This window comes from Neodiprion fabricii, chromosome 5 (genome assembly GCF_021155785.1).
Source record: "Neodiprion fabricii isolate iyNeoFabr1 chromosome 5, iyNeoFabr1.1, whole genome shotgun sequence".
Lineage (NCBI taxonomy): Eukaryota > Metazoa > Arthropoda > Insecta > Hymenoptera > Diprionidae > Neodiprion > Neodiprion fabricii.
Genome location: NC_060243.1, coordinates 2,540,679 through 2,568,214, shown reverse-complemented (window position 1 = coordinate 2,568,214; position 27,536 = coordinate 2,540,679). Strand labels below are relative to the sequence as shown.

At 39.9% G+C, this 27,536-nt stretch overlaps 5 protein-coding genes across 9 annotated transcripts; 3 read left to right on the top strand and 2 right to left on the bottom strand.

The window, feature by feature from the left end:
* Positions 1–241: 241 nt before the first annotated feature.
* Positions 242–4,508, top strand: LOC124183552 (MOB kinase activator-like 4). The gene is made up of 4 exons (XM_046572190.1): positions 242–372; positions 938–1,311; positions 1,530–1,664; positions 1,957–4,508. The coding sequence occupies exons 1-4, from the start codon at positions 316–318 to the stop codon at positions 2,051–2,053; spliced, it is 663 nt and encodes a 220-aa protein (XP_046428146.1). The 5' UTR covers positions 242–315; the 3' UTR covers positions 2,054–4,508.
* On the bottom strand, positions 3,620–27,518 carry LOC124183551 (ribonuclease P protein subunit p25-like protein). 3 transcript variants are annotated; one of them, XM_046572187.1, is made up of 5 exons: positions 26,496–27,518; positions 5,634–5,744; positions 5,380–5,558; positions 5,095–5,205; positions 3,620–5,005 (listed from the first exon to the last, which is right to left on the bottom strand). In XM_046572187.1, exons 2-5 carry the CDS (start codon positions 5,742–5,744, stop codon positions 4,738–4,740), a joined length of 669 nt encoding a protein of 222 aa, XP_046428143.1. In that variant the 5' UTR covers positions 26,496–27,518; the 3' UTR covers positions 3,620–4,737. The 3 variants fall into 3 exon arrangements, with proteins under 3 accessions (XP_046428143.1, XP_046428142.1, XP_046428144.1); XM_046572186.1 differs by lacking the exon at positions 26,496–27,518 and adding an exon at positions 6,847–6,917; XM_046572188.1 differs by lacking the exon at positions 26,496–27,518 and adding an exon at positions 6,514–6,831.
* On the top strand, positions 8,284–17,672 carry LOC124183537 (aromatic-L-amino-acid decarboxylase-like). 2 transcript variants are annotated; one of them, XM_046572169.1, is made up of 14 exons: positions 8,288–9,047; positions 10,658–10,866; positions 10,954–11,067; positions 11,244–11,295; positions 11,618–11,688; positions 11,907–12,149; positions 12,863–12,988; positions 13,436–13,674; positions 14,005–14,179; positions 14,995–15,160; positions 15,439–15,491; positions 16,112–16,311; positions 16,384–16,464; positions 16,630–17,672. In XM_046572169.1, exons 2-14 carry the CDS (start codon positions 10,666–10,668, stop codon positions 16,769–16,771), a joined length of 1,863 nt encoding a protein of 620 aa, XP_046428125.1. In that variant the 5' UTR covers positions 8,288–9,047; positions 10,658–10,665; the 3' UTR covers positions 16,772–17,672. The 2 variants fall into 2 exon arrangements, with proteins under 2 accessions (XP_046428124.1, XP_046428125.1); XM_046572168.1 differs by having other exon boundaries at positions 8,284–9,047; positions 16,112–16,464.
* On the top strand, positions 22,112–25,112 carry LOC124183542 (aromatic-L-amino-acid decarboxylase-like). Of its 2 annotated transcripts, none has more exons than XM_046572175.1 (3): positions 22,112–22,296; positions 22,871–23,090; positions 23,201–25,112. In XM_046572175.1, the coding sequence occupies exons 2-3, from the start codon at positions 22,890–22,892 to the stop codon at positions 24,662–24,664; spliced, it is 1,665 nt and encodes a 554-aa protein (XP_046428131.1). In that variant the 5' UTR covers positions 22,112–22,296; positions 22,871–22,889; the 3' UTR covers positions 24,665–25,112. The 2 variants fall into 2 exon arrangements, with proteins under 2 accessions (XP_046428131.1, XP_046428130.1); XM_046572174.1 differs by having other exon boundaries at positions 22,868–23,090.
* On the bottom strand, positions 24,835–26,399 carry LOC124183554 (peptidyl-prolyl cis-trans isomerase H). Its single transcript, XM_046572192.1, has 2 exons — positions 25,634–26,399; positions 24,835–25,563 (listed from the first exon to the last, which is right to left on the bottom strand). Exons 1-2 carry the CDS (start codon positions 26,182–26,184, stop codon positions 25,560–25,562), a joined length of 555 nt encoding a protein of 184 aa, XP_046428148.1. The 5' UTR covers positions 26,185–26,399; the 3' UTR covers positions 24,835–25,559.
* Positions 27,519–27,536: the final 18 nt, after the last annotated feature.

Genomic DNA, 27,536 nt, shown 5'->3' with positions numbered 1-27,536 from the left:
AAAGTGAACATAGCTTGAGCGGTTTAGCACATGTTTGTATTATCTAGGGAATTGGACCACTGAACTATATAATACAACTATAGTTCAGTGAATTGGACACAATATTCGTAATCTTGATGATTAATTGAAAAATACCCATTCGTAAAATTTATATTATATATCTATAATCGATCGGTAATGTCATATCGATAAGTTGGGCTTTTGGTTCGATTCCCGATCTTCACGCCATCTAGCGACCAAGATATTTTTAAGGCTTGAGCGCACTACCGCATCACGCATGCATGTGTTTGTCGGTCGAGTGCAACAACTGGCAAAATGAAGATGGCGGACGGATCTTTGTTAAGAAGAAATAGGCCCGGAACAAAGGCAAAGGTTAATAAAAAATAATCAATTTACAATATTATGATACTGCTAATGTATAAAAATCAATTGCTCTTAGAGTTGCCTGATCTTTGGTCCTCTATGAGCTCGATTTTCACCGCCATTCACCACCGACACGTCGCTCCGAAAATCAATGATACACTCTTGACATGAAATAATAACTCACAATTCGCACGTATTCTCATCAAGTTATCTATAATATTCAACCTCTACTCGCATCCGACTCGCTGTCGCATTCCTGGAAAATCCTTTCTCCCGTCCTTGACAGACGTTGAAATTTTGAATTTGACAGATCACTCTACTTCTATTTCCAACAGGTTCGAAAAACGTCCTTATGTCAAGCGCACTGTTTGTTTAATTATCGTAACCGCGATACCGGAAGCATCTCTGCTAATTGACCGAATGTATAAATTATACTACAAAATATCCTCCGATGTATCTGAAACTGCATTTTAACCTGTTCCCACTAAATTCCTTTCAAGGTTGTTTGACCCTGTTATCGTACACTGTGCTTAATTTCTTTCAAAATAAATAGAGGAAAACAAATTTCCAATAGGATTTTTGCCGCTGGCCAGATGAGCCGTTTGAGGAAATGGACAGCACACTTGCAGTGCAACAGTACATACAACAGATAATAAGACGAGAGCCTTCGAACATTGAGCTCATTCTTGGTATGCCTGATGGTCAGGACGAGGGAGTTTGGAAATACGAACACCTGAGGCAGTTCTGCATGGAATTGAACGGATTAGCAGTGAGACTCCAAGGGGAATGTAACCCCGAGACTTGCACTCAGATGACTGCCACTGAACAGTGGATATTTTTATGCGCTGCTCACAAAACGCCAAAGGAATGTCCAGCGATCGATTACACTCGGCATACTTTGGATGGTGCCGCTTGCCTACTCAACAGCAATAAATACTTCCCAAGCAGGTGATCAAAGTTTCCGAGTTGTTGTTCAACCATAACTCACACTTTTCTCACTGACGCATGTTGGATACTCTGTTTAAACCTCCATGCTTTCTAGTCACTATTTCTTTACCGTGTACTCAACTTTTTATATAATTTTATCCTCTGTATAAGCTTTCTGGTTCATGCTTACCTCAGATGTTTTCTGTCTGTCTTACGTTACTGTCACATTTACTTTGCAGAGTCAGCATCAAAGAGTCATCTGTCGCAAAACTTGGCTCTGTATGTCGTCGAGTTTACAGGATCTTCTCACACGCCTATTTTCACCATCAGTCAATATTTGACGAGTTCGAAAATGAGACATTCCTTTGTCGCAGGTGGGTTATAAAATGTTTTAATAAAGCGTCTTGGCTTACCTCTCAACACTAACTCCGATTTTCCACTTTTGTTCATTCAACAATGAAAAGGCCTTGTAGTTATGCTTTATTTATGTTCATAACTATATTTTTTGACCAACAAACTGTGCCCAAATTGCTCGAGAGGTATCCAAGCAGTCACTTCCGAGCATGTCCTGGATATACATGAGAAAATAAGTCCAATTACACCAAGAAAAAGAAGACTGTTTCACCTATATCCTTTACGAGTGTATGATCGATTTAAACTTTACAGGTTTACAGCGTTTGTTATAAAATATAATCTGATGTCTAAGGACAATCTCATAGTACCAATATTGGAGGACGGCGCACCAACGGAAAGCGAGGCATAAGGATTGTTGTTCTTATCATCTTGGCTGGGGCCCGAATGGCAGATTAAATGAAATCTGTTACTGAGCGATCCACATATACAGATATATTTAATATCACACGGCATTATCTCAGGTGGCATGCGATTGACACTGAGACCAAACTAATGGACGCATGTTCAGATTCTGGTCAAATTATTGTTAAAAATCCTTGACTGAACATCAGAAAAGTAAGTGCCGTCGGTAAAGTTCTCCGTCAATCACTGAATCAATTCTGTTTATATTTATCCAAATTTATTTATACGTGTTTTTCCAATATCATGCCGAATCAACTTTTCCGTCGCACTTCGAGAAATTTGTCCTCCTTTTTCTCATTGATACACAACCTGAAGACTGTTTGTCTGAATAGCTACGATTAATTTACTATCCATATAATGTGAATCAGAGCCTGAATTATTATGATTTTCTATTTAATTGAATTTAAATCAATCTTTTGTTACTGTTGGTAATAATTTATCAGGTTCAACCAACGATAATTACAAGATGGATCATGAATCACATACTTTACTTACGTATCATCTTGTTTTACCGACGTACCACTTCTCACTCCGTATAGCGTCGCGGCTAACGTGTGTGCGTCTCGAAAGTCTAATCCATCCATTCTAAAATCTGTAAATGCTCGGAAATACACTTTGAAATGAACAAAATAACTTAATGAAGGAAAACTCGTTAATAGTTATTGATGAGATACAAAGTTTCTTGTAAAATCTCATACAATTTACTTTGCGAATTCATTGTGTTAGCTGATCTACCTACTTTGACTTTTACCTCACAGTCACTTCTGAGATTTGGGGTAAAAAAAACTCCAGTTGTCACACTTCAAAATAAAATTTGTGACTGCAAGTTGAAATATATAATTTAAATTTGAACCGGTTAATTTTTTCTTTCTTCAGTTTTATTATTAGTCGCGATTGAAGTAATGATATTTTTTCTCAAGACCCTGTTTCTATCGATTGATAAAGTTATATTGGATAATAAAAAAAAAAAAAGAAAAAACCTTATGTCTAATTATTGTAATTACTGTAGCTTAGAAAAAGAAAAATAATAATAATAATAATAATAATAACAACAATAGAGGAATAGTGTGCGAGTCCTTGTAATAAGACGTAATAGTGGTTATATAAAAAAATAAATGTTGTATAATCGTTATATATATACACATACGTATATATAACACGCTAATTATCTCACTATAGGTCTAAAATTCGGGTCGATAGATTTTCCGCTAACCTTCTAACGATCATACACATATACATAGCGTATCATGGATTTAAACGTCAACTCCTCGTCATTATTATCATTATCACTAATTATTACTATTATTATACACGTGTATCACCATACTATACATAAGTATGGAGAAGTAACAAATTTGAAGAAAAAGAAAATAATTAACGCAAACGATTAAAAACTTGATTTAAATATATAAATACAAAACTAAAAATAACACGAACACGAATAATAAATAATAGTCGAACACAAGTAAAGCCTGCAGTGTCGATAAATAAGTTCTAATTTTTCAAAGTTGCCATGTAAGATCAACGTTTCTATACATGTATAATTCAATCAATTGCCTAGTGTAAACAATGTTTCCTATCGATTTTTTTACAGCCTAAATCGAGGCAAAAATTTTGACTGGTAAGAAAAAAGCGAAACTATATACTTACGACCAAAAGCAATATAGCAGATGAATTATATGCACACACATATATACATATTCATATATATCATATATGTATATGAAAAGCACAGAGTCTTTTTTCTAATATCGAATTGAAATGATACTTTATATGCATGTGTAAACTGTGTATGTAACAATAGCTGATGTAGTGAATTTACTAATAATCCGCAGCCTGATCCCATAGATTACTATTAGGTATACCTTTACATCATAGAAACATAAATGACGACGATGTATGGATGTATGTATATACACATGTGTGCGCGTGTGTGTGCGTGTTGTGTTGTGTTGTGTATACATAATATAATAATATACATACATCGTCAGGATGAAGATATACAGAATTTATTTATGAATTTGTTTTTTATAAATCATCAGTGTTTCATTATTAATATACATATATGAATTATAATGGGCGCGGATTTACGATCCTGTAAGAATTCTGTTCTCCATTGAATCTTATTCTCTTTGGTGCGTGCACACATACATATATGCATACATACATACATACATACACACAGAGTTACACACGGATAATAACTGATGTACCGTAATGAAACGAAGTGACAGAAAAAAAATTCAAAAATACAAAAACCACAAAGGAAAGAAAAAAGAAATACTGTAACAATTAAATACACTGTACATAACAATCTGTAAATATGAACTAATGATGACAATGGTGTATGAAATTAATTATTAGAATTATACCTACTACTATTGTAATGATAATAAGAGAAAGAAGAAAAGAAGAACAACAATAATGTAATATTGAATAGCAAAACTGTAATGACAGAATATTACATCCTCGTATGTAATTACTTCCAGGAATAATAATAATAATAATAATAATAAAAATAACAGCAATTCTTATCGTTATTGTTATTGTTATTATTACCAATGGTAGGCAAAAAAAAAATAAAAATTTCTACCAGAAAAAAAGAGAAGAAAATGACAATTTTCTCGGCATTCATGCTTTCCCCTTCTTTCTACTCTTGCTACCCGACGACGTTTCACTCGTCCGTTGTCCTTTACGGGGTCTCTTCTGCGCGGTTCGTAAACCCATAGCTGCAAATTCCTCTGTAGCTACGCTCGATAACTTGCTCGTCGACGGTTGTAGCTCCCTTATACCGTCAATAACGACGGTATCAGAATCTTGCTGATCATTTTCACCGGAAGTTTTTGGGTCCGAACGACGCGACGAAAACATTCCTGGTTCGTCGATCGACGACTGATGACTGCGGTTAAAAAAATATATGAATTAGTTCAATTTAAATCAATAAATGAAAAGAAACTATTGCCTCTTTTAGAAGTGTAAAATTTTTACCCAAGCTCCCGGGAATCGAGAGGATCCTTCGACAGCAAAATATGTAGCTCTGGAACACCGAGATCAGCCATGTTACCTTTGCTTTTCTCTACCACTGCAGCCTTTTTCGATCTGGATTTAACAATATTCACGTACCATTACGCATTGGGACAATGTTATTGAATATAGGTATAATAATCTTTTGATGAGTCAGTTATTGAATATAATGCGTATTTTGTAAAAGACATACGTGCAGTTTTATAATTTAAGTAATGCTATTCGAAGTAGAAGAAAATTTATACCGACTTGACATAACGAAGCTTCGTGATTTGATGAAGACTTGGATGATTTCTCTTGCAAATTTCGGCGCAGGTAATCACCTTACCTATCCCTTGACCCGCACCTGACCAGACGATACAATTGTATCCGGGTATTTCCTTCAGAGCGTAGCTTAGTACGTTTTTTATTTTGGTACCGCTGTTCACCTGAATGTATGAAATACAGTTCCGTCAGGCTTCACTCTCATGAAAAAATTGTCCTTCGTGTTATGTTATACTCACGTGCATCCACAAAAATTTCTCCGGTAAATTTGGTATCGGTATTGGGGTTTTAACGACGTCCCCTGATTTTTGGAGGAGGAGCTTCTTTTTTGATCTCGATTTTCTCGCCATCTGAAAAAACGAAAATACACCGTATAAAAGGATGGAGAAACAAGCGGCTTTATACTGGCCATGAGCCAGCTCTCGAAATTTCCGTTCTCACACTGCAGGTTGCAAATTTATGGAGAAAAAAAAGAAATATATCCAATTCGAATTTCGAACTACAAATTCAGATTCGTGATTAACCATTTTAAAACCGTCAGATACCGTGTTACACGAAAATAGAACTATTTTTTTTCATTTCGAACCACTACAATGGATCCACCAATACAAATTTTGGTAGTCTGATCTTAGGTTCGTTATCAGTGACCCAAAACACCCTTGTTAAAAAAAAATTTCCACCACATCGGATCGCCATTTTGGATTTTCCAATCCGACTTCAGATTGGCGATCAGGCACGTAACAAACCTAGTTTTTTTCAGCTTATCGAATTTGCCAAATTTAAATTTCCCAAATCTGACTTTAGACTCGTGATAAGCGGCCCAAAAAACCTCGCAGTACCAATTGTCATTCAAATCCATTCATCCATTCTCAAGATAACGTATTCTTTATTTGATTTTTGGAATTTGGTTACTTAAATAATTGAAAAAGTACAGAACCGATCAAAACCAAAGATAATCGGTTCTAAGTTTGGAAAAGCCGCGTCGAATGAGATAAAAATCATTGAAATCCGGTAACCTGTTCTCAAGATATCGTCGGACAAAAAAATCGATCACATACGTTGTATACAGTATAGACAATCAAGTTTCAACGGGCTGAATGCTGAATAAAATTTACGTACGAGTATCGGCCTATAAACAAAATTTATGCAAAGAATTTCGTTGCGGTAAAGGTCACCGGGCTGTTATAACGGCGACGTCACGTCGCATCGCGGCAAACTCGGAGATTAATTAAATTGAAAATTATTGGCAAATCCACACCAGTGGGATCCGAGGAACGTGAGAAATAGTGAATGGAACTCCTTGCGATTCCGTGGGAGTGAAGATGCGGCACTTTCGATGAATAGGGGTAAGAAACAGGGAATGGAATTTCTAAAAGGAGCAGAGCACTGGGTCAAGACTTCAAATTCGGTCTCGTATAATTATCACGCATCACCAATACGCGGTTCTATTACTTCGTTCGTCATTTTCCTTCGATCAAATTGTTTAGATTCAAAATGTAGTATTACTTTTTTCTTTTTTCTTTTCGTAAGCGATATACGAGTGGGAAAGGCGTTATCGATCTAGAAATTCTTCATTTCTTGCGTCATAAATTTATAGAGTGATAACTGTAATATTTTTCAAATTGCGGGTACATTGGTATTCGATTTTACCGGCAGAGGGGGAGGAGGGCTGTCGTTATACCGCTTGTACGTACATTATACGAAATAAATGTATGTATGTACGTGTTTATTACTAGATCGAATGGGGGATGGATGACGAAGGGAGCGAAGCTGATGGTCGTCGGTTGGCGGTGGGTAGTTGGTATGCGGCATAGCGAGCATAGCGCCGCGACGCCTCGACGCCATATTGCATTATTAAGCACCCCCGGCCCATCCTTGCATTCCGGCATTATGAACTTTTCCTTCTTTTTTTTTTTTCTTCTCCTTCTTTGTTCAAATATAAATTCACTCCTTTCGCCGTTGCGGTGACCGTTGTAGGTAGGTGAGAAAAAGAAAGGATTCAAATTTTTTCAATATTTTTCTTCATCTCTTTCCATTTCTCTTTCTCGTTCACATAGGCGAGAGAGAGAGATAGGATTCGGAAGAAAAATAAAGAGAGAAAGATAGAGATCGGATCGATTATTTTCGGAGGGTACATAACACTTCTTCCTACGATTCTCAATTGCACACCCACACGTCGTGGCATTGATATAATAATGATAATAATGATAATTAGGCAGGGCATCTCGAGGACCGGCGGCACCTGCTTCTGACAACTTCTTACAATGCGCATCGCCGTTTCTACGCAAGCATCCAATTTCCTCAAGTATCCTCCTCCTCCCCCCCACCTTTAGAAAGAGAAGAATCGCGTGTATATATACGTGTATGAATTTACGAATAATGAGTGAGAAATTTCTCTCCTGTATATAATACGATGTGGTGTATACTATGAACATAACCTCTAAAAATTGAACCGAAATATGGGAAGAAAAGTGTTTTTGTTTTAAACGATAAAAAATTTCGGACATTTCGTCGGTGTGATGAAAATTCCGGATAGATGGACGCTAAGATGATAAAGTTCCGAGACCATCCTTTGTTCATGATCAGCGAAAATAACTACGTAGCAAAGAAAGGACGAGTTTCTTTTTTTTTTTTATCATGTTGCAAATATTAACGTCATCGTAACGATTCATCCTGAGGAAAAACCGTTACTTCGTGATTTTGGAATTGTTTGAAATTCAATGACAGGGTGGCCACTAAATCTCCATCACAAAATTCCCTGACTTTTGTTCAGATGAAAATTTTATAATTTTCCCTGATCAATTCGAATAAATTAGTTATAGCAAATTCATAAAAATATGTATATGTATTTTCCATACAAGTTTTTTTGTTTTTTTTTTCATAAAAGTACGAACCGTCACTTGGGTCAGACTATCCCATCCAGCCGATACGCAAAATCGTTTGTAAGGTAATATTTAGGAATATTCAAATATTGAAGAAAACCTTTCGCCGATGGTAAAAAAATTAGTAGTCCATCTAATTTATCTAGAGCTTGAAAAAACATTGTGGGACGTATTTGTATGAACAAAAAATATATGAAACGAATCCCTGACTTTCGGCAAAAACCCCTGACATTACCCTGATAATTTCAGAATTTCAGAATTCCATAACATTCCCAGGTTTTCGAGAACTCCCTGACCAGTGGCCACCCGGAGTAAACCGTAATGAAACAAAATATACTCGTACTTTTAAATCTTCGTTCCTTTAAAATCATTGTAAAAATAAGAAAATGGCGAGTTTTTTTCCGCAATATTTCGTTACGATAACGTTACCAATTTCGATCTCGCAGTTTTTACGTACGTTGTAGGAACAAAAAAAAAAAGAAGAAGAAAAAGCACATTAATAAAGAAATAAAATGGAGGAAGAAGAACGGAGACGCGCAGGGCGCGCATTTGGTATGTTAGGGGGTGGTAAAAGGGGCTCCTCAAGATTCTGCGGACGCGCATGACGGTGAAAATCGGGGTTTCGCGGTTTCGCGGTCTTGATCAAAGCGCACCGCCGGAATACCGACTAGCTTCAAGTCTGGACCGAGGCGAAGCAGCCTCCCGGAGTCCTGCCGAGATCCTCGCCTCCAATCCTTGACATCTGGAAGAAGGATCTTTGCGCGGCAACAGGTATTCTTCCACTTTACAAATTGTTGCATGATATTTGCCTGTTCTTTCCTCCGCTCGCCGATTTATCATAGAAATAGAAATTCACGTCCTCTGTACGCTTCAACATTAATATATCTATAACGCGCAATGATTTTATCCTTCTATTTGTTACAAGTGTAATGTATTGTACGCGTTACGTGTACGCAATTCATTGAATTTGTTCAAGTTATTTGCGAGAATTATGCTGCACAATACAGCTGACAGAAAAATACCAAATTCATAGTTTACGACGTCCAATTACAGAGGATTAGGGAATTTCCTGGTAACAATGAAACTTTGGGATTTCATCAGGCGCCGCGGTAGTTAAACTGTAAATTCGGCTTAACATCGTGGCGGGTCAAAATCTATACACATTGTAACTCGATTAAGAACTGGAAGTCCCGATGAAGCGTTGACGAATGTTGCCACGCTAATATCACGTGTCATTATGAACAGTATAAACGCTGATCAAATACTACAGGAGCGTCGGGTAATGGGAGCCTACTACGGAAAATTATTAATAAAACTCACAATTTACGTAATTTATTTTTTTAATAATTACAAACATAAGCTTTACTTATCTAGCTACCAGAAAATGACTGAAAGATCATCAAGTTGAATAATCTTTGGTTGAAAAAACGAAGAAAAATAAGAAATATCATTCGCATTAACCCACAATTCGGAAAATGGGAGCCATTAATTTCAGTCAAAAGGCTGTAATGTTATTTGCCCAAGTGATCATTAATCTAATAATAGGTAAAAATAAATATTTGCTTAAAATCATATATCGCCCATTACCTGGACAACATCAAATTGAAAAATGAAAAAATAATAATTTCATCTCGCTTTTTTATTGCGATTCCAAGAGTGGCACCTTAAATCAGATAGATATGGAGATTTAGCTGGTGTAAATACAATATAGTAGCTATGCATTTTAATGTTTACCTGGAACGTGCTTGTATTACAGTGATTTGTTAGCCAAACTATCAAGTTAGTAGAAATTTGGCACACGTGATTATTTTAACACGAATCAACTCGATAATTATACGACATGGAAAATTTCCGGACTAATAGTATAACGAAATATAATGAAAGAAGCACAATCTATTTTAGAAACGTATTTTATTATTCGGATAGTGTTTCTTTGAAAAAAACTTTTCCGCGGGTGTAATTTCGCAAACGTGAGCTTTCCCTTCTTCGGCAATACAGAACAGTATATTATATTGTGTAACAAGGAGTCAAACCCGGTTTTTTCAGGCCAAGCGTAAGTCTGCAAGATGAATATTACAAATACGCGAGGCGAACAGACCGTTGCATCCTTGTTGCATACAATTATTTACGTACTAACAGTATGTTACGCGTTTTTTCACAAAGCATGAAATTGAGGTTAGGGTCGCGTAACGTCAGATTTGTTCGCGATGGCGCATGCGCGGAGTACAGAAAAGACCACTTTCAACTCCTAGGACTTAAAAGTGGTATTTTCAGTACTCTGCGCATGCACATTCGCAGACTCACTCTACCGTCATAGAAACGGGTACTTTGTGTACGGAAAAGCGCGTAAAATATGCTCGCGTTGTATAAAAATCTTTCAGACATCAAAATGGACGTCGAAGAGTTTCGCATACGGGGCAAGGAGATGGTCGATTACATCGCTGAATTCGTCAGCACCATCCACGGGAGGCGTGTCACTCCAGATGTAGGTCCCGGATACTTGCGGCCGATGCTTCCGGCCGAAGCTCCCCGCGAGCCCGAGTCCTGGGAGGACATAATGCGGGACGTAGAGTCGAAGATAATGCCGGGTGTAAGGATCGATTATCTCCCCGTGATCAGGATCCATTCTCTAGCCGAAGCTGTTTGCGCGTTATCCCTCTGTTTTTTTATCCCGCAGATCACTCACTGGCAGCATCCGAGATTTCACGCCTATTTTCCGGCCGGGAATTCCTTCCCTTCGATCCTCGGAGATATGCTTTCGGACGCTATTGGATGCATTGGATTTTCGTGGGTGAGTATCCTTCCAATTTCGAGCCCTACGCAGTTTTGTAATTGACAAATTGACTTGGACCGTCGGAAATTATACGGTCAATCAAATCGGGTCTTCGATCAATCAAAAAAGGACTCGTGACAGTCTGTTTGAACGAATTGGACAAACGCTACTATGATTTTCTTCTCGTATTTCAGGCCGCCAGTCCCGCCTGCACCGAGCTAGAGACGATAGTCTGCGACTGGTTTGGTAAGTGACCTTGAAAAAAGTTCTTTTCTACAAAATAATGTATTGCGATATCGCCAAACAGCAAAAAAACCGTTTAACGCCAGACGTTGAATTGCCAAAGAAGTCACGAGACATTGTCTTATTGCCTAGATTCGACAAAAAAGCGTCGACCTTTTCAGATCCGGTTGTTTAGTTTAAACCGGGCGTAAATTCGTTCTTTACAAGACGAATATTATACCTCTATGCAGGAGAAAGGAAAGGAGTCTCGATTTTCGAGGAAAGTTTTGCTGAATGTTCGGTGTGTAAATTATCTTGAAACTGATAGCGGTTCTATGGCTTTCAGGCAAGGCCATCGGACTTCCAAACGACTTCCTGTACTTCAGCGAAGGCAGCAGAGGGGGTGGCGTGATTCAGGTATAATCATTCATGGTGTCCAGTGGTCCTCGAAAGGTCCTTGAATTTTGCTTGTCCTTCAAAAGTCCTGGAAATTATCCTTGAATTTTTCTTGTGTCCTGGAAATGACCTTAAATATGTTACGGATTATTTACCGGTCACCATGTCATTGGGACACCAGGACAATGATCGGCCGAACAGAATGGTAAACGATAATTCATGACCCTTGTTGCTTTCAGGGGTCAGCCTCCGAGTGTGTTTTGGTTTGTATGCTGGCTGCGAGAGCCCAGGCGATAACCAGGCTCAAGGAATCACAGGCCCATGCCCACCTCGACGAAGCGAGCCTCTTGGGGAAGCTGATGGCCTACTGCAGTCGGGAGAGTCACAGTTGCGTCGAGAAGGACGCGATGATCTGCTTCGTCAAGCTCCGGATCCTCGAGCCGGACGAGCGGAGCATTTTGAGGGGAGACACCGTGCGTCAGGTCCGTCACAGTGGGTTTCCACCCACTTGCTTCAGTATCATGTCTCCGTTTTGATGGGTCAAGTGTCGACGCGAATTTACTTGAAGGAATAGTACCCGTATTTTTTATCACGAGAGCCAAGAAATCACAATGAAGTAACGATTTTGAGGTTAGAGTGCTAAAAAAACCTTTTCATATAACGCGAGCATGTTTCACGCGTTTTTTTTATACCCGATTTCCGTATACAAAGTACCTGTTTTTATGACAGTAAAGTGAGTCTGCGAATGCGCATGCGCGGAGTACTGAAAATACAACTTTCAAGTCCTAGGAGTTGAAAGTGGTCTTTTCTGTTCTCCGCGCATGCGCTGTCGCGAACAAATCTGACGTTACGCGACCCTAACCTCAATTTCGTGCGTTATGAAAAAACGCGTAACATACTCTTGCTATATAAAGAATCGTGTGCAACAAGGAGGCAACGGTATTTTCGCCTCGCGCATTTGCAATATTCGTCTTCTGCTCGCCTACGACTCTAATATACTATTTTTTCTCAGTAAAACTGGCGCGGCTATATTATAAAGTTGGGAGATTCCTACGAATGGTTCACATTCAGCCTGTTTTTACTTGACCGATGAAACATCATCGCAGCTTGGTTTATGATGTTCCTGCTCCTCTCCCACTTCGTCTGCAGGGTGAAAGGTCACGAATGACTGACGAAGATTGAATTTGTCCCGCAGGCAATCGAGGCCGACGTAGCTGAGGGTTACGTTCCATTTTTTGTGTCCACCACTCTCGGAACGACAGCTTGTTGCTCATTCGATAACCTCAAAGAGATCGGCCCAGTGTGCAAAAAATGGCCCGGTGTAAGTATATGCTATACGAGTTTCTTAACTCAACATACTTTATTACGGAACTATACATAAGGAATGTTCCATAAATTGCGATCTTCGCAGATAAGCCCATACCTATGTATATTACATAAAATACCGGTTCCCCTCTATAACGTACCAAGAGTTGCCAATCTGCGCGCAATTTTTAAAATCGTGGTTTTAATGGTTCTTTGCGGCAAAAGGAAAAATTGTTGGTAAAATATTGATCATACGAACAAAAATACTCAGCCATTTCTACGAAAGAGAAGAACTTAGCCGTAGGCAACCGCATGCGTTACGTATACCACAACCGTCAGTCAATTACTCATAACGAATATCGCGAGCCATTCCGTTTAGGCAAAAAGAAACAATCGCGCTTGTACAAAGTAAAGTAAAAAACGAAGGCGTAGGTAAACCGAAATGTTGTATCGTTGGCGTCAGATTTGGCTACACGTGGACGCCGCTTATGCCGGGAACTCGTTCATCTGCCCGGAGCTGAAGCAGTACATGGCTGGGATAGAGCACGCCGATTCGTTCAACACAAATCCGAACAAGTTCCTCCTGACAAACTTCGACTGCTCTTGCCTCTGGGTGCGGAATCGGTTCAAGTTGACCGGCGCCTTGGTTGTCGACCCTCTTTACCTCCAGCATACTCACGCCGATACCGCGATCGACTACAGGTGATTTTTGATCGACTTTGGTAGCACGAAATTGGCGAAAGGATATCGTTTGGTTTATCCAAGGTCCATGGATAGACGACCGGACGAGGGAAAGTCTTTGCATGGTCGCCATTTTTGTTCCAATTTGTGTATAGGTTGTATGTTTTATACTACAGTCTGACAATGGAATCGCTATTTTTGTTCCTACGGAAAATTCCTCATGCATAGATCTTACCTTGTCCGCTCGTCTATCTACGGACCTTGGGTTTATCCAGACATCGGCATGGTTCCCCTTTAAAGCCGATGAGGGACTGTGACCATACCTTCTCAATGCTTGATTTCAACTTTCAGGCACTGGAGTATCCCTCTGAGCAGGCGATTTCGCTCCCTAAAATTGTGGTGCGTGTTCAGAAGCTACGGAATATCCGGACTCCAGGCGTACATTCGGGGTCACATTAGTCTGGCGAAGAGGTTCGAGTCGCTTGTGAAGAAGGACTCGAGGTTCGAAGTCTGTAACGACGTCGTGGTCGGTATAATATCACGTACATACATACCTACGTTGTGTAATACCTTTCATCGAATGAATGTGACGCGCAGGCGAGAGAAAACCGCGATTTTCACTCACGTGGCGGCTGTCAAGACTATGCAGTTTGCGCTGTCGTGTCTTTGACATTGGAGGAGCGACCAAGAAGCGCCGATTGCTCGTATCCTCGATTTTCGAAGTATGGGGGTGAAGGGTTTATCGGTAATGACCGATAGCCACGACGGTCAATAAATTAGCTGCTAGAAGCAAGCAAGGAATTCCCATTTTTAGTATACAAAGCGTGTTTGGATAGGTGAATCACTCGGAATCACACCGAGCATTTTTCTTCTCTACCGAGAAAATGACATAAGCGTTTCAGGTACTGTCAATGACCCACTGCAAGGGTGAACCACTTCCGCATATCATTATGAAACGGGACTTTCCGTACATTCAACTACGCAGACGCACTCACTTTGCAATCACTCACACCGTTGCATGTAACTTTTATGCGATTAGGCACAGCGAAGGGCGACTTGATGCACCTGAAATAAGCTTACTGTGGATTCCAAAGTACTTGATGCAATCAGCTGAACAGTGTCATGAATTTATGCATGGACAATCGCGTTGAAAGATTATTCTCAAGTAAATGTGGTTAGACATATAAGTACAATGTAGAGGATTCCTTGGAGTGATCGAACCACGGCGTAACCGCATATATGATTCAACTGTAAATTACCAGAATGATCGAGGACACTGGCATATTCTTCATTACCAATAATGTCGGTTACCGTTCTGTATTTATCTTCCTTAATTTTCAGCTCGGACTGGTTTGCTTCCGGGCGAAAGGCACGGACAAACTGAATCAGAAGCTTCTGAGCGTGATCAACGATTCGGGAAAAATTCACATGATTCCAGCCCGAGTCAATCAGCGATACACGATACGATTCGCCCTGGCAGCACCAAACGCTACTGAATCGGACGTCGGTGAGATGACTCATCGATCGATTTGTTACTCATATAACGTGGATCTTTTCATTTGTTAGGATTTTCTCTTTTCTTACGCCACATACACCTCGATTCTTTCGTTCAGGAACTTGGGATCGACTATTTTTCCCTTTGCGGTGATGCCAAGAATTTTATCGCACATCGTTTATCCATGAAATGGTCAAACCTTTGCACACTTTAACTTAATTTCTTTCTGCCTGCTTTAATTTTATTTCCATCCATTCGCGTGATCAGTCATTCACACCTTCTGTTTACAGATTACGCCTGGAGCATTATCACGGACTTTGCATCGGAACTCCTCGAGTCCAAGGTGACGATGATTACACACTCCGTTAAAACCCTGTAATATTCGTGATTGGTACTAATTGTGGCATTACAAAATAATTAACCACCTTGCGGTACAGAGTATATATACATAGGTATATATACATAAGTGAAGCTCAAATTGGGGAAGTACAAATGCTCAGTTACGTTGTTATTATTATCTGAAAAACTACGTTTCGCACCTCTTGAAGCACGAGGAAGCATTCTAATAAGGATGAATTCTAATTCTTCGTAATCCTTCATGAGGAAGCAAACATCTGATCGCATATTATAGACGGCTCGTTTTGGCTCACCTCAACGTCACCCATCATCGAATCAGTACAACCATTCGTTCTATTAGAATTCAAAAACCGAAACCCTCCGATCTTTTATTCGAAGCAAAGTTCATTCGCAGAATCGTCGTTGTCCAACGTACGTGAAGTGAACGGTTATTTCACGGAAGTGGTTTATAGTCAAAGATTATGTCATATTTCTCTTTCCCCGTAGAGAAGGACGTTGATTTTTCTCTTTATAAAATCCGGAAAAATCAGCCTGCAGTTATTCATTCAATCAGGACATGTACCGCCATGTTCCGGGGTCACCATGACGATGAATTTTCTCCCGCAGGACGTGATGGACGAGCTCGCCGACATTCGGGAGAAGAAGAGGAAGGCTACTCTAGAGCAGCGGAGGTCATTCTTCGTCCGAATGGTCTCTGATCCGGCGATCCAGCCGGGCTTCACGAAGACCCCGAATCAGTCGAACGCGAAGCTCGGAACCCAGGCGACGATCTGCGGAACGGAGGCCAACAGCGCGCCCCCGACAGTGTGGGTATTTTCGTTGAATAATTTTATTTTCGACTCAATAATAGTAGCTCAAGTCATGTTCCTCATCCGCAGGCACTCCTGGATATCTTGGCCGTTGGCCTACCTCCTCCAGTCACGTGACTCGAATTCGGACACCGGGGAACTCTCGCTGAGGTTTGTATGGGACGGCCACTAAATCTCCATCACGAAATTCCCTGACTTTGATAGGTTTACCAAACAAAAATTTTATAAATTTTCCTGACCTATTTGGATAAGTTCGTTATAGCAAATTCATGAAGATATAATGACAATCAGTGATTTAATCGGACCTTTCGGCAGGTTTCGACACTTGGACACGATGGTTCGACTCAAGGCGAACAGCGGCAACAGCAGCCGTCGGGGAAGCAGCACCGGGTGCAGCCCCGAACCCTCGCCTTCGGCTTCTCCGTCTAGAGGCCGAAGTCCGAACGGATGTTCGTAATGTGTTCGGGAGGATCGATTGATTATTCGCGAGCGCTGTACGATAGAAGAACAAGCTCCTTGGCTCAACAATCGCTAGATTTTATCCAATCGACAATAAAATTTCTGTTCGAGATTTCTTAATTATACATAACATACTTTCAAATAGATAAATATATAGACGGGAAGTGAATTAACCCTTACCCTGTCACATGGTTCTGAGTATACGTTTGGGTCTTTCGCTTCTTACCCTTACTTGGGCTATTTTAAGTGCTTCAAAAATTCTGAAAAAATTCATCCACGGTCTTTGAGGCGTCTAGTTTAAAATCCGATAGTCTGTTTATTCAATAATTTACGTGGGAGAAAGCCGCGGGCGTTAGAGTTTACAAAATATACACATGTCAAGAAACCACGAGAGTACAAAAGGCCCCATCTGACGGAGTAAAGGTTGAAATTAAATATATTTCAGGTATGCGTCATTAAGCTCGCTGTATATGCATGAAAATTATGTATTAACGTGATTAATTGTAAGCCTGCTTTTTTCGAAATCTCTCATAGAATGCAAAAGATACTTTGTATTTTGTTGGTTCTTTTTCCAGTTTTTTTTCTTGGTATATCTATATATGTATGTATATACCCACATACTGCTACGCATTTTATCTCAACGAAAAATTATTGTCTCGTAACATGGTACACTTTGTATGCGTGAATACATACATGCTATAATGCCTTCTACTAATGGTTGATTAATTTTTCTATTTTTTCATGTACCTAAACATGTTATAGTGTACGTATATCCGATTTATTTTCAACCCCGGGTTTATGACCGAGAGCAATGGAAGCCGTTGCGAATAAATTGTATCATCGGTAAGAAGTAAAAGTATCTTGCGTTATATTAAATCGAACGGTTAAATATCGTCAAATTTTCCCATGACTATTTTGAACATCTGGAATTTTAATACATCGTTATTTTATATCCGACAATTTGTAAATATCACGTTTGCCATCAAATATAATTGTTTAAAAATTTTGCGAACGAATCGCGGTACATAAAAGTTTTGCGTTTAAATACCAACCGTAGACTATTAAATTTTTTACGCCAACTGTTAATCCCGCATCGTATCGAAAAATTATATACTTGAGTAAAAAAAACCAGTTTGTTGTATAAATTTCGCTAGATGAAACTGGAAATCGGAATTGTTTATTGGAATTTTTTTTCCTTACTCCAATACGTCGAAAAGGTTTTTTTTTTCAATTAGATTTAAAAAACCAAGGCGGAAAATAATATTACAAAGTGTTTAAAAATCAGATTCAGCTTAATTTGCAAACTCGGTAATCCCGTATAATTTTATTGGCTACAGTTGCGAGAAATTTGCGCGAGAATTCGAAACGCGATTTTGAAAATCCTCGGTCGATGTATCGCCGGTTTCTTGATGCCAAGCCGACCTGTGTCTGGATATCGCATCTAGGGTGAATTCACGCGGATCAAATTTACCGCCGCTCCATCGAGGTGTTCTAAACGTAGGTGAAGAGTAAACACCCGGCAGCTATTTATAAAGCCCGGCTTGATCAGGGGCTGATTTCACCCCAGCATGTTCGCCTCAACATGGATTGAACTAACAGGGTCGTCTAAACTTGAGTGTCTAAACAACAACGATGTTCTAATTTGTACCTTGTAGAAAGTAGAGGGTAAGATAATTTGACCTATTTTTTTAAAATTAAAATTAAACATTTTTTTCTCTTCGTCACGAAAATCAAGGAAAACTTTATTGCGATAACGAAAATTTCATCGCAATTATGTAAAATTTGCCAAAAGTATACATATTTTTCTTTCTTTTATTTTACACAATTTCTTTTTTACTTACTATCGATTTTATGTTTAAATTTAATAACGTTGCAGCACGATAAAAACATACGCTTGTTATCAAAGCAAATTATTTATGGAAAATTTTCAGCAATTATCGGAAAAAGAATTTAAAAACAAAAAACGCATTGCCACGTAAAAGTTGACTTTAAAAATAGATAAAAGTATGAGTTCATTGAAATTCTGATTCTCACATCTCGTTCTTTAAATACATGTTTCTGTAGTTTTTCAGTTTAAATTCGTCCAATTCAGGGACGAAATTTTCACGGAATTTCGGTGAGATTACATGCTTAAGACAAAATAAGACTTGTGTTGAAATGCGCCGGAGGGAAATAACGCGAAATGATTAATAAATGCCTCCGTAATGTACGCGGTAAACGAGTTCTGCTGGATTTGAAGACACTCCTTGATGCGCGATGCTGGAATTATAGGTGGCGTATAGATTGCGAAGGGAAAAAAAAGGTAATCGAAATATTCAAATTCTCTATGTATAATTTTTCAATGTCGTTGCTATTTTCAACTAATGGCAGTTTTTAAAATCTCAAAAGGTCAAACATTTGTTTCGGCGTAGTTAATTATTACAAAAAACGTAAGCATGGCAATAAACGCGTGATAGTGCAAAAGCGAACGTGATATAAAAATTTTTAACACCCTATTTCTTTTCACACATTCCAACAGCTCTCAAATTTTATATCGCTAAAGAATATTTTATGTATATGCATAAAATCATCGTTAATTACGAAAGAGATTACCCCAAATTTGAAAACTAGCGACAGTTTTATTTCGCCTCTAATATTTGTATTTCTTTTCTCTAACTAATTTATAATACGTTATCGAAAAAATATCGCGTTCCGCTCGAAGCAAATTTTCATTTTCCCTTTAATATAGTCATTAATTTCAATTACATTTCAGTAGAAAATGACCATTGCAACGTATGATGTAAGAGAATGTAAAAAGTAGCGAATACCTCGTTATTCTTTTTTTTTAGTAATCACAGCGTGACCGCGAACTTGTAATATTTTTCGAATATTTCAGCAATTCAATTAACAATAAGTCACGATCTATTTATAATGTAATATATTGACCGTATATCGAACCAGACCCGTTTATGGTACTTTAACACTTGTGTTTCTCTGCCAACTTGACAGGCCAAGTAACGTCGTTAGCGTAAATATTTATCGGTGTAAAATCCGAGCGAAATTATCACTGTCGTTAATTCTGAAAGGGGTACATTTCGCTAATTGCATCCGGAGATAAAGGATAAGAAAATAATGGTATTTCCTGTAAGACGAGGAAAGTCATTAGTCTTTGTAAACTATTACGAACAGTACTTTGTGTGAGGTAAATATTACGGGATTCCAATGTAGAAATTAAATCCGCGATAGTTATTTCAAAGAATTGCTGTAACTTTAGCGAAAAGAACACGTTTAATGTGTAATTAACATCGCGTATGTGAATGTTGTTTTATTCTTACTGTTCTCGCGTATCACAGAAACCAGTTGTGAGACAGAAATAGCCTGAGCTAGGATTTCCATCCACGATTTCGTGACGTCATTGGTACAACAACGCGCCAATCTTACTGAGCAGTTTATTACGTCGGTAAGTAATTATAAGCGTACGCATTTGGGATTGCTCTCGATGACAAGAGTAGGGGGGAGAAACGAGAATATCTCTCGCCATAACCGAGATACTTCCCACCTTTCCCTCTCTCTCTCGCTCTCTTCCATAATCATACCCATTGCCATTCGGAAAAATCGTCCCTCTCCACTTGCACCATCATCATCGTGACGTACTCGGGTATACCGTGCACCCAATACCGCTATCAAAACCCGAACAGATGTTTCGATATTCATGAGGATGCAGGAAATGCTTTTACCTGCGTCATTTCTTTAATGATTGTTTTTTATCTCCCGTTGCTCTCGATTATTGCGACATAATTATACGCAAGGTATATTTAAAACATTTGCTAAATTTATCACGAATATTGGAAATAGGTTTACGAGATTTCTCCGTACGAGATATTGATCAAGTTGTTCAAAGTGCAGCAAAACATTTTCAAGGATAAGTGTGTATACGGAATGAAACGTAAGTTGGTCTTAAGAAACTGTAAACTGCATCGGGTAAATTATGTTGATTTATATTTTTATTTCGATATTTAGGGCAGAAAATTGTGTCCAGCAGTTTTTGGACAATGGATTGGGAACCCAGAAACCAAGCGCCAAGGGAAATCCGATTCAAAAATTAACAACAAAAAATATGCACACGTAAACAATATGGGCAAAAATTTAATGTAGTGTGGGTATGAAGACTTAAGCAACATTCTATTCCTACGAGCTATCCTAGAATGTATTTTATTAGTATATAATAATTAAAATTCACCCAATCTGACGCATATTACAAGTTTCTCTTTCTTGACCCGCCATCAAACACGTTTCGGAAATTTCCGTAAACGACTTGCTAATACGTAGGTTTGTCATCGAATGACTACCCGGCTGGTTAGATCAGTGGGAAAGAAGAGAAAAAACGAATCGATACGTGTGAAAAACCGACCTTGAACAAAGAGTAAATCTTGCAAAGTCCACCACATGCCATTGGCGCAGAAGATCACTGACTCGTTTGGTAATTTCCTACGAGTTGTAAATTTCGGGGAAACGGAATTCCGCTATTGAAGACAAATCGGAGGCTCGACTAGCGTCTCGGGAACTCGAAAAGCCAGGAAACCGAACGAGCCTCCTTTATCGCGTTCACCCAAAAGGCAGAAATGAATTTTGAGATAAATAAATTTTGATTCTATACATTGGATAATTACCAAAACTATGATTTATTACTCGTAAAGTTTGTTTTCATCATTTTTAGTAAAGAAATAAGTCTTGAAGTTTTTGGTTGATAGCTAATATAGGCACCGGTTCGGAAGAATAAGAAAAACGTTTTAACCAAGATGTGATGGACTTTATCGTTTTTAACGTTATCGGGGGTAGAATAATCAGAGCGCGATTGGAAATTACGTTTGGGGTTTGATACCAGAAAGTCCGTGCGAAAATAGAACAAGTACGAAAAATATTCATTTCTAAACTTTGTTTATCAATTCTTTTACATTTGTAGTTTATTACTAATTATTAATTATTATCTTTGAATAAAAGTAATTTAAATGGAAAACTAAAGTTTCTTTAAACGTTACTTAGCATACACGTTTGAGAAAATAGGTAATTCTTCTTAAATTCCGAAATATCGTTCCGGTTTCTACAAAAACAAACTTTACATAATAAAAATATTTTTTCGTTTATCCGTTACGTAGAAGCAATCAAAATTTCATATCCAGAACTCAGGCTCAAAATTCGTGTTAATCGGTCTTATCAGCGACTGTGGGGGACGCCCCTTGCGCACCTGGTTGAGCGGTCGTCCGAAGAGTTGGGGAAGCCCTGATTTCCCAGCCAAGTCTGACGCTTGAGTCTCCGCATATAAAACTGGTTCGCTCACCTCGCAGAGCCGCAGTCACTCGCTACCTTCCATCCAGCAGCATCGAACGGTGTTAAGACATCCGAGGAAAAGTGGATCCGACAATTACCAGTTAATTCGCTTTGAAGTATCGACGTTGTACAAGTCGAAGAGTCCTAAATCTATATATTGCGCGTTGTTGAAATCAGAGAAATAAACTCACTCCGAATCACAGCTGAAAGAGCAATGTAAGTTCAGCGTGAAAAAGATTTAAACTAAAATCAGAACGTGCATTTTGCATTTCTTCTTTTCCTTTCATATTCCAATAGAAAGAATAGAGTGGTTAGAATAGAGTAATCAGATTTGCAATACGATTCCATTTTTCGCATCAACATTCAGTTGTTTTGTTCATTTATTTTTGTTTGCCAAATATCATTGAAGTATGTTTCTGCTACCAGAAATCAAATAAACTGAAACTTGAACGGTTTTGCGCGGTTCGAACTGGAACCACTATGCAATGGTTACATAAGACTACCGCTGTGGTGCCTGATGATGTAGACTAAATTACCGTTAATGGCTAATTACCGAGATGCCTGCCTTCGAGCTATTGAAACTCATCTGCCTGCCTAATCTTGTTACCAAGCACAGGGAATTCCACGCCCTCGTTCATTACCAATAATCATTATCACCGGGTAGTCTTGTTTAACTTACTCGGAAGCATCGCCCCCGGGGCAAAAGATCATCGATCGCCTTCATTGTTAGCAATTCCCCCCTTCTTAGCAAGCATCCTGTATTTATGTAATTTTCTCTTCTCCACAGAAGCAGACGCAGCTAAGAAGCCATGGACGTCGAAGAGTTTCGTGTTCGCGGCAAGGAGATGGTCGAGTACATATGCGAGTACCTCGGAAACATCGAATCGAATCGAGTCACTTCGAACGTCGAACCCGGGTATCTGCGGCCCCTGCTTCCGGCGGAAGCTCCGATGAAACCCGAATCATGGGACGACATAATGAAGGACGTTGACAGCAAAATAATGCCAGGGGTAAGTCGAAACTCTCCATTACCGTGTCGAGGATACTAATTCCTGAGCATCACCAAATTCCCAGCATTTTCTTATCGTGAAAAAATTTGACACTCGTTTTCCGATTGCAGATAACCCACTGGCAGCATCCACGTTTCCACGCTTACTTCCCATCTGGAAATTCGTACCCATCGATCCTGGGAGACATGCTTTCGGACGCAATTGGATGCATCGGTTTCTCCTGGGCCGCGAGTCCGGCTTGTACAGAGTTGGAAACGGTGGTCCTCGACTGGTTCGCCAAGGCGATGGATCTGCCCGAGGAGTTCCTTTCCGAAACGGAAGAGTCAAAGGGTGGTGGAGTAATCCAGAGCTCGGCTTCCGAGTGCATCCTCGTGACGATGCTCGCTGCGAGGAACCAAGCAATAAGGATACTCAAGGAGCAGGACCCCGGAACCGAGGATTCGGCCTTCCTGCCCAGATTGGTGGCCTACTGTTCCACAGAGTCCCACTCCTGCGTCGAGAAGGCGGCGATGATAAGTCTGGTGAAACTCCGGGTCCTCGAACCTGACGACAAGTGCTCCTTGCGGGGCGAGACGCTGGAGGCCGCGCTGAAGAAGGACGTGGCTGAGGGTTTGGTGCCCTTTTTCGTCTCGACGACCCTCGGTTCGACCGGCTGCTGCTCCTTCGACAACCTCGAGGAGATCGGCCCGGTCTGCAAGCAGTATCCAAACCTCTGGCTGCACGTCGACGGCGCATACGCGGGAAGCTCTTTCATCTGTCCGGAGCTCCGTCATCTAATGGCGGGCATCGATCACGCCGACTCGTTCAACACGAACACGAACAAGTGGCTTCTGGTTAACTTTGACTGCTCGTGCCTGTGGGTGAAGGACCGAGTTAAGCTTACCTCTGCGCTGGTCGTCGACCCGCTTTACCTGCAGCATGCCAATTCCGGGGAGTCGATAGACTATCGGCACTGGGGTGTCCCGCTGAGCAGGAGGTTCCGCGCGTTGAAGTTGTGGTTCGTCATCAGGAGCTACGGGATCAGCGGCCTCCAGAACTACATCAGGAACCACATCAAGCTGGCCAAGCGGTTCGAGGCTTTGATGCGGAAGGACACGAGGTTCGACGTGGTTAACGACGTCCGCGTAGGGCTCGTCTGCTTCAGGTTGAAGGGGAGTGACACCTTGAACCAGGAACTGCTGGCCAACATAAACGCCTCCGGGAAACTCCACATGATACCGTCCAGGGTGAAGGAGCAGTACATCATCCGATTCTGCGTTGTTCGGGAGCACGCCACGGAGGAGGACATCGACTACGCGTTTGACGTAATTGAGGAACACTCGACCGAGGTCCTTCTTGCCCACTTCGACAAACCCCAGACCCCGGAAATTATCGTTAAGAGCCCAAAGACCCCGCCGCCACTGTCGAAGCGGCTTAGTAGGCGTTTGAGCTTCACCAGAAGCGTATCGAGGGATACATACAGGCGGTCCTTGTCCAGGTCGAGCCTCCACGACGGGGCCACGCCCATCATGGTCGTTGACGATGATCCTGAGGGAGATATTATTGAGGAAGACGTGTTCTGCAACAGCCGGTAGAATACGCTCCGGCTCTCGGTGCCAAGGAAGAGGGAACCTCTTCTTTCGTTGCCCTGAGCTGTAGGCCCTCACACACAGAGAGGAGATATTGCGCATCACGCTTTCATTTCCGTTGCTCCACAAATACACAAGTTTTATTGTGTTTTATAGGCTCGATTTACGATTTAATAACTGCTAGAGATAATGCCTGCCGGTGGATAAGAGCGGATGTTTTTCATCTAATTAGTTATTTAATTGATTTTTTACGATTTGTCAGAGAACACAAATCAAGTGTCTGACGAGACACTGTGTATCATAAGTGGCAACTTGGGTATTTCCTCATTTTAAGATGTACAAGGACAATTAGTTTTCGCTGGAACAATTACAGTTATTTTAAAATTAATTGTAAAAACTTTTAACACTTGAGAATCGTAATCGAGTAGAAAAATAAATCAACGATACCTCCCAACCTTCGTCGCATCAACCTTGCCCAACCGATGCAATCATAGTTAAATAATGACAATGCGGTTGCGATGGTTTGGGATGAGATTACTAGTTGTTTAAGTAATAGAATTAACTATATTTAACGAGTGTTCGTTTAATTCATCATGTATATTATTGCATAAAATAAATATCTGATTGATTGTAAATAGAAAAAGAACCTTACTTTTCATTCATCGCTCCCAAAATATATTCAGACTGTTATTAACTAGCCAAAGAGAAACGATGGAAAGAATTTGTGCTCTGGCTGGATCTGAAGGTTAATTAAAGTAAAAGATAGATACCTTTGATTATTAGGTTTAACCGAGGTTCTAGACCACGCCATGTGCCTTTTTGCGTGGTGATCTTGATCGCCAAGAAACGAAATGCAAAATTAGGTAAAGCGTCGGCGTCGTAACATTGAACGAGGAAAAGCTCAGCTGTGTAGAAAAATGATTTATTAAAGGAATCGATTAATTGTAATAAATTAACGAAACAAATAAAATTTACATTTGACCACACTGCGATATGGTGACTGGTATCTTAGGCTTATTGTTCGGTCCCGTAGGCACATTCTCAACTTTTCTCATGACCAAAAGTCCGTCAATAACTCTGCCAAACACGACGTGTTTACCATCCAAAAAATTGCACTTGGCACAGGTGATGAAGAACTGACAACCGTTGGTGTCCTTGCCGCTGTTGGCCATCGACAACAAGCCCGACGAGTCGTGTTTGAGGATGAAATTCTCGTCGGGAAATGTGCTTCCCCCGTATATGCTGAGCACCCCGGTACCGTCGCCATTGACAAAGTCTCCGCCCTGGATCATGAAGTCTTTAATTACCCGATGAAAAATCGCACCCTTGAATCCGAGCGGCACCCCGTCTCTCCTGTACTCCCCGGTGCAGAACTGTCGGAAATTCTCCGACGTCTTCGGACAAACATCCTCGAAGAGCTCAAATATCATTCGTCCGATTTCCGTCGTGCCGACGGAGACGTCGAAGAAGACAACCGGGTTGTTCGGGTTGCGAAGCTGGGACTGAATCTGGTTCCAGGTTGGCATCTTTCCGTTTTTTCTTACGTTTCACTTTTGCAAAGAGATACAGGTATGCACGTCGCACTGCCTTTTCTTTTACTCGCCAATTATTACTAGCTTATCATTAATTTCGGACACTCCGCATCGTTGAGCGACCAAAAACGAGCACATAACCTCGCTAACTTCAAGCCGGTTATCACACGCGCCACACACACAGGCTGTGCGTATCGTGTGAACGTAGATACGCTGTTTGTTTTGAAAATGGAACGCGCGGCGTGAGTCTGGTGACCTAACCTAACCTTAAAATCAAATTCGAAATGGGAGATAATCGTACTCACCTTTAGACGTTGAAAAGGTCTTCGTGGGAATCGCAAAGCGCCTCGCGTAATATCAACCTTGAATTTCTCCGTTCTTCCTATTTTGTCAAATTACTGCAAACCAAATTCGACCACTCAACAGCAGCGCAACGTTCACACAACTTCACTCTCTATCCGACGATGGCAGCGGGAGGTATGTATATAACATAAAGGCGCGCGAGATTTGGTCATATCTAATATGACGAAAACTTTTGTTTAATGAAAAACAGATAATGTTACTAATCGATAAGCCATAAGTTTTGCGGCAAAATGTACGCGGATGATAAAAAATTGTATAACGATAGCCAAACACGCAAAATATGGTAGCAGGACGCTTAATACACAAACGCGATGAGCCTAACAAAGGTTCGACAGAACAAAAATCGTCAACGATTTGTTACAATATACGTCCAACCTCACACATATATATCATTTGTATCTGAAAGGTTGCATGAAGAAACATTTATTCAAATTCTAATTATAGTAAATGTAGATATATCTGTACATATTGTAACGCTGTATATCAATACACTTTCATGAGCTATGAATACTTCGGTTGGAATTATATTTTAAAGGCATGTCGATCTGCCACAATATTTTCTCATACTGTACAGTAAACCAATATTTTAGTATATACATATATATATAGGATATATTAATATATAATATACTATACATATAGGTATATATATATTGAAACATTACGAAAATACAGTACTAATCACTTTTATAGTCTAGAAAATACAGGTATTGTATGTATCCATACCATACGCCGATGTTGTTTTTAGTTTCTTTTTTTGTTTCATAATGTCTGTGTTGTAAAATATGACTTATCGATATATAGTTCAATCGTGATTCCCAAAAACGATGCCATGCACTAAGGATCAGTAACTCGCACAGCTTACCGAACCTGCCAGAGATACTTCTGACGCAAGGCTTTACTCTTATAAACTACGTGATGAAATGACAGTACAATACACACTTAAGTCTACATAATATAATACGTAAGTTTATATAATATGC